This window comes from Arachis duranensis, chromosome 4, assembly GCF_000817695.3.
Source record: "Arachis duranensis cultivar V14167 chromosome 4, aradu.V14167.gnm2.J7QH, whole genome shotgun sequence".
NCBI classification, from domain to species: Eukaryota; Viridiplantae; Streptophyta; class Magnoliopsida; order Fabales; family Fabaceae; genus Arachis; species Arachis duranensis.
This window is the reverse complement of record NC_029775.3, coordinates 117,517,584-117,527,724: the sequence shown is the minus strand read 5'-3', so window position 1 is coordinate 117,527,724 and position 10,141 is coordinate 117,517,584. Positions and strand designations below refer to the sequence as shown.

At 31.4% G+C, this 10,141-nt stretch overlaps 1 protein-coding gene across 2 annotated transcripts in view; it reads right to left on the bottom strand.

The window, feature by feature from the left end:
- The window catches only part of LOC107486615 (receptor-like protein EIX2), a 31,440-nt gene extending 21,502 nt beyond the window's left edge, over window positions 1-9,938 (bottom strand). The window contains exons 1-2 of one of the 2 annotated variants that reach the window (XM_052260272.1): window positions 6,700-9,938; window positions 5,587-5,913 (exon numbers count right to left, since the gene is read on the bottom strand). In XM_052260272.1, the coding sequence (XP_052116232.1) occupies window positions 6,702-9,878 (3,177 nt within the window). In that variant the 5' untranslated portion in view covers window positions 9,879-9,938 and the 3' untranslated portion in view covers window positions 5,587-5,913; window positions 6,700-6,701. Of the gene's footprint in view, window positions 1-5,586; window positions 5,914-6,699 lie in introns of those variants that run through there. The other variant, XM_052260273.1, reaches the window with a different exon arrangement.
- Window positions 9,939-10,141: the final 203 nt, after the last annotated feature.

The following is a 10,141-nucleotide window of genomic DNA, read 5'->3' as shown; positions in this document are numbered from 1 at the left end:
AAAATTTTTAAAATATTTATTATGAATAAAAAAATTAATAATATTACGTGTTAATAAGAGAGAGTTTTGCTGGCTTATAACTCCAACTTCAATTTGAGTGGTTTAATTTTTTGTGACATTAAATTAAAGAAATCCACTGATGAAATAAAATTTCGGAGAAGCTTTCCTAGTTTGATGAGGTCTTGCTAATTTTATGAGAGTCACAAGTCAACACCAAACATATATGCTTAGAGGAATGCTGGGGGAGCGTAGAAGTGAAGGTAAATATTATATAAATTAGTTTTATGTGCAAAATTATATAAAAATTTATTTAGGTATTTATTCTTACTTTTACTGTCAAGCATGCTTAGGAAAAGGGACTTCTTAAATTGAAACAAGAACAACCCCTTTTTAATTTAATTTCAATATATGTTTAAAGGTTTTTCATAAAAAGTATATCACACGCCAAACAGTTTTTATACTAAAGGACTCGAAGGTGATGACTTATTAGCTATATAAGAATAAATTAAGAGAATAAATCTCTTTTGCGATACATGTGACCACAATTTTATTTATATGTATTAAATATTAAAAGATGCTATTTATACATTAGTCACTAAATACATATGTGGTTTACTGTGTTTTTAATATATATTTATATTAAAATTTGGCGGTGCGTAACATATTTATATTATTATATAATTCTACCATGTTACCATGTGACCACATTCATCTCTCCGAATTTATTGTCAATTTTCTCATTTATACATAATCAGTTTTTACCGTGATGGTGCACTTATTTAATTTTGTTCAAGTCAATAAGCTGAAGTCTTCTGATCTTCTCTAATTCCGTAGTCAACGCTACACCTTTGTGTAAGTTTTCTAAAAAAATTGGAAGAAATATTGGAAATAAATCCTCTCCAATAAAAAAAATATTTAAAAAAATAAAATGTGATTTTTTATTTTTAATTTTTTAAGTGAAACTAAAATTAAATAAGAGAGAAAAAAATAATAAAAAATTAGACTAAACACTAAACAACATTCAATTTTTTTTCACTAAAAATGATTCGTTCTTAAAAATATTATCTTTGTAATTTTAACAATACAGTTTAACTATGACAGCATAATATTTTAAAGGTTATCACAAACAAATATCCTAAAAATATTAATTAAAGATATCATAAATACAAAAACTAGTTTTATAAAAAATATAAAATAAGTATTAATTTTAAAATATTTTATACATAAAAAAATTCAAATTTTTTCATATATTCTCTTTAAACAATCTCCATTATATGGCTTCATCGTGATTAATAATAGAATTGCTCAACATACACTGTTGAGATTATTTATTTGTTTGTAGCTCGAAGATTAATTAATTTATTATCATTGTTGTTATTATAAAGTTCTCTTTAGATATTTTGTGTTTATGTTGAGATTAATAATCAATGTAAACATATATCTCATTGCAATTATGAAGAATACAATTGCAATTTGCAACTACTTATGCAATCATTGTCACTGCATTATTCATGCAGCCCACAATTTAAAACCAAGAATAAGAGAATAATTTTTTTGACTTTTTAAAAATATTTATTTAATTTATTTGTCAATATAAACAAATTATATGCATACATTCAATTGTGCATAATTGTTATGTAACAAATATAAGTAAATAATTATTTTTCAAGCTATACTTAAATAGTTATGAAAAAAATTTTAAGAATCAACAATTTTAGTTTATATTGGCTAGCAATTTTAGCTAACAGCCCAATCCAACATGTTTAGCCTAATAACTTAATTTCATATTTTTAGTTTACATTTTTAAATAATTTAATTGTTGGTTAAAAATAATAAATTATACTGGTGGTTCTGTAGTATTATCTAATAGGACTTATTTAAATAACAAATCTCTTGACCTGTTTAAATTTGTTCCAAGGTTATTGATTTTTTTTTTTTTTTAGTTTTAGTTTTCAACTTTTAAGTACACTAACATGACAAATTACATGATACAACATCACTCAGAGTTTTAGACCAATGGATTCTATCGGAAGTAACTTAAGAGAAAACACAACTACCTTAAGCACTTTCATAACAACACCTAAATCATCCCCTGAAAATAAATTACAGCAACAAAACAAGGCCAATTTTTACACCTATATAAAGTAAGCAATATAGAGTGAAATGTGAAAAAGAATCCTCTTCCACACTCCACCCTGCAGCTACAATAGACAACCTAAACAGGTCTAAAATATGCAAACACAACAGTTATTATCATTTACATCAGATGATACTGTGTACTTTTTAACCTGAAATATATGAAGAAGTTACATCTTAGGTAATATTCAAAATATAAACAAGTGGCAAAAAGCAGAACATATTTAAGTAACATACAATGCAAACCATATCCCATATACATCATCTTTCTGCATAACATAAGAACAACTTCACATTGTTATTACAATTTTATGAACGACCAACATTAATCCTAACTGAATCTACACTATCATAATTCTCAAGAACCAAAAGAACAATGCTACTAATAACTTCTAAAACAATGCATATTTGTTCAACCTACATCTTATCTGATAATGAATAATCTCAAAATATATGGTGCCTGGATCTGGATGGATATATTATGTTTACACTAATTAAGAGAATCATATAACTTGTTCCACAGATACTAATACATAAAAATGGAAGGGTTACATACCTGTATACTTAAGATCTGATTCTTTTTAATTTAGATTTAGCCATCTTAATCACAGCAAATACATAAAGGTTGTCATATAGATCATTAAAGAACTTGAAATAAGCATATCGCCAAGATTTCTTCAAAATCAATGAGCAGCAACCTCCCCAAAACCGCATAATAAATCCAATTGCCAAAGCAATGTAAAACTCCACAGTAAAAAATTGTTCTTCGTGATCATCATTTCCATCAACTTCATGATGACTAGGAATGAGACAAGTTTTGTTGAGAGGAGCACCACAAAGTTTTGAATTTCCTATATAAGCAGATGCATCTCTAGTTTGAAATTGGGTACCAAGTGGAATTTGGCCTGACAATCTAGCTGAGAAAGTTGTGAAGGAATCCTTCCAAACAATTGCTTTCTAGATAGATCAAGAAAATCCAACGATTTCAATTGCCAATACCCTGAGGAATTTCATCAACTAACTTGTTTCTTGAAATGTTCAAAGAAACTAAACCAACAAGACTCATCATTTCATTTGGAATCTCGCCATTTAACCAGTTACTTGAGAAATCAATACTTCTCAGTAGTCCTAATGTATGTCTGTATTTTGACATTTTTCCTTTCCATATAAGTGAATCACTATCAGCATGAACTCCAAAGCTGGTAATGTCATCAAAATCATCATAATATGTATCATAAGCATAGAATCTACAACATTTAAACTTGTTTGACTTGCCATTACAGAAAGATTGCTTATGCATTTAGGCATATTCCCTGAAAGATTATTCGAAGAGAGGTCCAACAAATGAAGCTCATCAAGATTACATATTCTTAGAGGCATGCTCCCATGAAATTGATTGGAATGCAAGCTAAGTATAAGAAGATTTGAAAGACTATTTCCATTCCAGCTAGGGAATGACCCAGTTAAATTATTCTTTACAGCATCAAAAAGTCTTAGCTCTGTGCAACTAACAAAGGAAAATGGTATCTCTCCAGAAAAATTGTTTTCACCTAGATGTAATGACTGAATTTGCCTCAAGTTCCCACAGATCTTGGTAAGCTTCCATCAAAATAATTGTTATTGGACAAATCTAGGAAGCCTGGAGATTGGAAATTCATCCAACATTCTGGGAGCTGTCCTGTGATTGGATTATTTGACAAATCTAAATATTCAGTGTTCACAGACATGTTTGAACAACACTTAGCATAGTTCAATATTTTAATATGATTAGTTCCGTCCATTTGGAATAAATAATACATTGAGAAGTGAAAACCACTACGAGGATAGTTTAACTTTTTAGTGGAAAAAATACATAAAAATATAAAAAGAAAAATCATGAGAAGTTGTGAAGAGTCCTTCCACAAAAAAAAAAAAAGAGTTTTTAGATATATCAAGAAAATTTATCAATTTCAGTTGTCCTATAGCTAAAATTTATCTCCTCCCATTATGTTTCTTGAAATGTTAGAGGACACCAATGCTTTTTGAAAGCTTTTCTTTGAAAGAAGAAAATAGTAATTTTATATGAAAATAGTTTTTCTTTTTCTTACATATTTGTCGCACCATTGTATGAGAGAACTTGCTCTACATGGGTGTGATGGTTTATCTCCCTTTATTTTTGAGATAACAATGTGGGGATTGGATCTTCTTAATTTAAGGCAAAGTGTGATCTTTTATCATACATTTTATAAGATTTGATATTAGTGTTAACAATGGTATTTTTTCTGTGAATAAGTTTACAAATTTCAAAAATCACTTTAACTAGTTCAAGAAATAAGAGCGTGAAATTGTAAATACAATTGTAATTTACAACTACTTATTTAATAACAAACTTGCGCTGCATAACCTAATTGCAGTCTAGTTATGGATAAGAAAATAGATTATTTAAAAGAAATTTTTATTAATTTATTTGTCAATATAGCCCAGTCGATTAGAATTAAGAAAATTTTGTTCTTATTGTTGCAAACATAGGATTTGAGATAAAGAAATAGAAAGCAGAGATAAAGAAATTGGTCAGATTTTACTATAATTACTTGAAATGCGTTTGGATAACATACTTTTTAGATTGGGTATGGCTTCGACTATTCTTCAAGTCCGTCAATTAGTTAACCATAAACATGTTTTAGTATAACTATATGAATTAATATAGTTAGTATCGATCGATGATCGACGGCATAGATATCCAGTGTGAATCAATTAGTCACTTTTAATTCTTCTAAATATTATAGAAAATGCATGATCCAGCATGTCTTTTTTTAAAATAAAAACAAACATTCAATCCATACCTAAAAAGAAAGGAATAGGTAATACGTCATATAAAATCATAGATTCATGATAAAACCCTAAAATATGTTTTTTTATTACAATTTAAATAACTATAGATACAGGGAATTATATATTATCACTATATCAACAAAAATAAGTAAATAATTACTTTTCAAAATTTATTTAGATAGTTAAATAGTTAATTGAAAAATTAAATTCAATATTTTGTACTATTAATCTTATCAAGTAAGATCTAATTTAAATTGCAAAATATATTGGACTTTCTAAAATTTTTCGAAGACTAGTACTTGATATATTTACTTTTAAATATTCAAGTTTTAAGTAAACTAGCCCATTATTAGTAGTGATGAGATGACAGTATAGCCATTGTAAAAAATAAGGAAAATACTATTTTTACATCAAAATCAACCACTAAAATCAGCCACTAATGTATTTATGTATAAATACATGTGTAGTTTAATTTATTTTTAATGTGTATTTATATTTGAACATGTATTTTATACTGGTGACCGACTTTAGTAGCTAATTTTAATGTACACGTAGCAAAACCCAAAAAATAAACATCAACTCAGCCTAATAGATTTGTTAAGCAGGAACTAACAAAAACTGAACTACCACAAACCCACAAGCACTTCCATAATAAGTAATAACTAACACTTAATATCGTCCCTGGAAATAAATTACAGCAATAAAACAAGGCAAAGTTTCACAATCACACCCATTACCCATATAACAAATATTATGCATATAGGTGAAATATGAAAAAGCATCCTCTTCCACACTCCACTCTGCAGCTACGGCAGAAAACCTAAACAGGGCTAAAAGATGCAAACATAACACTTATTACATTAACAGCATCACTAACAAATGAATACACATGCATGAAGATTCTGGCTGTATCACAAACAAAGCTCTTTTAATTTTCAACACAAGATACTGTGTACTCTCTTTTGCCTGAAAGATATAACAAAGTTACATATTAGGTAATATTCAAAATACATAGTGTCAAATAGCAGAATTGCAGAAATATATATTTAACATAAAATGCAAATCATATCCCATACACATACATACATACATATATTATTAACATAAGAACAACTTCACATGATTGGAGTTGTATGTGTAAGAAAGTATATGTATATATAAAGCCAAAATATATAATAAAAAGTCTGCATGTATAAAAACTAAAAAGTGAGAGCAGTAATGATACATATATAAATATCCAATTCAAAAAATCAGAAAGTATAAACAGAGTAATATGATAAAGCATCCTCTCCGAATTTCATCAAACCGCACCAACAAATCTATAACAAATGGAAATCCTTAGCATACATGATACTTATGTTCAACAACCTTACTTAATTATGCACTTATCTCACTCCAAATGGATAACCATAGAAACCTCCCTTGCATCACACTAATGTCAACAGGTATCACATATTCAAAGAAACTAAGTAAGCTACTGTCTTTATCTAGGAACTAATCAACTAAGCTTCTAACCATTAAAAAGCAATAATAAATTGTTTGGTGTGTTCAATTTGAAGTTTCCACTATAAAAAACGTACAGTTAACAATTTAGTAGTACAATATCTTGTTTCATTTACATAATGTCCTAAAAAGTAGAGCAGATATTAGTTTTGTTGATATACCGATATTATCAATATAACAAATATATAATTGAATGGAAGTAGTATCTCAATAAAAATATGAACCAGAAGAAATAGAAACAGTACGTACCTTCATACTTGAGATCTGATCCTTTTTAATTTGGCCACCTTAATTGCTACAAATACATAGAGCTTGTCATAGACATCACTCAATAACTTGAAATAGGCATATCTCCAAGATTTCTTCAAAATCAATGAGAAGCAAACTCCCCAAAATGCTATAACAAATCCAACAGCCATAGCAATGTAGAATCCCTCGGTTACAAATTGTTCATCATCACCATCAGCATCATGTTCACTGATCTGGTGACTATGTATGGGACAAGTATTGTTGAGAGGAGCACCACAAAGTTTTGGATTTCCTGCATAAGCAGAGGCATCCCTAGTTTGCAGTTGTGTGCCAAGTGGGATTTCTCCAGATAAATCATTGTATGACAAGTCAAGAACACTGAGACGGTCTATTTGAGCAAGTTGTGAAGGAATTGTTCCTGACAAATGATTTCTGGATAGATCAAGAAAATCTATTGATTTCAGCTGTCCAATAGCTGGAGGAATGTGTCCACTAAACAAGTTTCTTGAAAGATTTAAAGAAACCAAGCCAATAAGACTCATCATCTCAACTGGTATTTCCCCTGTTAACCTGTTGCTGGAGAAATCAATACTTCTCAACAATCCCAGGGTGCTTTCATATTTTGACATTTTCCCTTTCCATGTCAGTGATGCGCTATCATTATAAACTCCGGAAACTCCACGAACAGCATAACTACGGGAATAAACACTACTGTCAAATTCATAATGATAGTAATCAGAATTTGCTTGAGTGGCCATAGCAGAAAGATTACTTATGCATTTAGGTATACTGCCAGACAGAATATTGACAGAGAGGTCCAAGACACGGATTTCATCGAGATTGCACATGCTAAATGGAATGTTTCCATGAAACTTATTGGAATGTAAGCTAAGTACAAGTAGCTTTGAAATATTATCCCCAATCCAGGTTGGTATTGTTCCTGACAACTTATTATGTGCAGCATCAAAAACTTGCAGTTGTGTACAATTATTCAAGGATGATGGTATCTCTCCTGAAAAATTATTCCCTCCTAAATGTATTGACTTGATATTTCTTATTGATCCCAGAGACTTTGGCATGTTTCCATAAAAATGATTATCAGACAAATCCAGGACGACCAATGATTCAAAACCCATCCAACAATCTGGAAGTTCTCCTCTAAGATTGTTGTTTGACAAATCCATAAATCTTGTGTATTTGGACGAGTTTGCACATAAAAGAGGATTTGCAGTTGAAAATCTATTATTGGACAAAAAAACTTCTGAAGCAGTTGAAAGGAACGCTGGAATTGGACCTTCAAATAAATTGGAGCTCAAGTCAATGGTTTGAAATTCAATATTTCCTCTGTGATGGTTGCCTTCAATTGTTCCTCTAATATGATTGTTAGAAAGATTCAAACTCCATCTCGGGAAAGACCGTTCCCAAAACCAATTAGGAACTGGAGTAGATATTTGAGCTTGTGAAATATCCAATTGCCAAATCTGCATTTGGGTCTGAAGCCATTTTGGAAAGTTAGGTCCCAAATTGCAAGAAGCCAAGTTAGCCTCGCTTATATTAAAAGGGGGAACCCATTCGACGCTAACATTGAAAATCAATGCATTATGAGACAAATCCAAAGAGTCAAGATTGGAAAGTCTTGAAAGGTGAGCTTCAGATATCAAACCATGCAATAAGTTATTTCCAAGGCTTAACTCAGTTAAGTTGGATAGTTGTCCAATACCTTCATGTATGCTTCCATTTAATCTGTTGTTACCAAGTCGTAACTCTTCCAAAGATTTAAGCTGAGAGAGGTCAGGCACCATCCCTGTAATTTCATTCCATCCCAAATCCAAGATTTCTAAGGGTTTGTGAGAACAACGAGAAATTACTTGAATAAATTCATGAAATTCCCCTTTAAACTTGTTCTCGGATAGGTCTAGTTTTGCCAAATTACAACTATGAAACAAGGATACAGGTATCTGGCCTTGGAGCCGATTATTTGAAAGATTTAACTCCTCAAGGAGGCTCAAGTTCCCAAATGTTCCTGGTATGGTTCCTGATAAGCCATTATCATTCATTCTGAGAATAACAAGGCTACTAGTGGAATTCATTAACCATGGAAATATGAAGGATGCATCCCTTAAAGAGTTGTAAGAGATATCCACATATGAGAGAGAAGTGGAGAAATTGGCAGGGGATGCAAGTGATGAAGTGAGCACAGAATCAACAAGATTGCAACGACCCAATTCTAAATATTGAAGATGAGAAAGGCTACTCACTTGTTGTTGCCAATTGCTGGCACTACTGAGATTCACCCAAGGAAGCGAAAGATACCTCAGGGTTGAAAGTTGAGATAGCCATTGTAAGTCAGAACTCAACAACATGTTATCATTGCCAGAGGGACTGAGGTCAAGAAATTGTAAACAAGAAAGGTTTCTGAAATGATGAGGAATGGTTCCAGTGAATGCATTTCCACTTAGATCAAGATGTTCTAAGGATAAGAGATTTCCAAGCTGAGGAGGCAGTGTTCCATTGAATTTATTAAGACTAAGATCCAAATATGTCAAGGATGACATATTTGTGAGTTGAAGAGGGAATCCTCCAACCAAATTATTGAAACTAAGATCAAGGTACACTAAATGGGAGAGATTTGAGAACTGGGAAGGGATTTGTTGCAGAGGATAAAAATCATTCCCTCCAAGATCAAGATACTCGAGGAAGAGTAGATTTCCCAATTGAGGGGGTATGTTTCCACCGAAATAACAACGAGAGAGATTGAGGTGTGTCAAAAAGGTTAAAGAGCCAATAAAAGGAGGGAGGGATGGGGTGTGAGTAAAACGATTACCACTAAGGTCCAAATACTTCAAATGATGTAACTCACTCAGTGATGGACTTATGGAGCCAAGAGTGTAATCACCATGAAGATGAAGCATGAGAACATGGCCAGTTACATTGCTGCACTTGACGCCTTCCCAGTTGCAACACTCCTGCTGCTGCTCCCCATCTCCCCATGAAGACAGCCAATCATCATCATCATCGGTCACATTGAAGCCACGTTTGAGAGAAAGCAGAGCTTGCCTTTCACTCTCAATGCACTTCACACTTGCCACCACCACTGCACTCCTCGTCCATGCAAGTACCTGCACCATCAACACCACATAAACTACACAAAAGCTCCTCGAATTCGAATTCATTGTCATGACTGGAAGCAGAGAATATCACAAGTTATTGTATCATATGATATGTTTGGATATTATGAATTAATAAGCAACTGATAGAAATTAGACCGATCAAAGCGTAGGTTATAATCACAAATATATAAATAATGACGACAGAGAATTCAACAGAGACTAATTCAAACCAAAGATAATGTATTATATATTCATGTGGAACGGGACATGCATAACAATACATAACTTGTCAAGTCTGTGACAAATGCTAGCTTCCAATCACTCAACTTTGT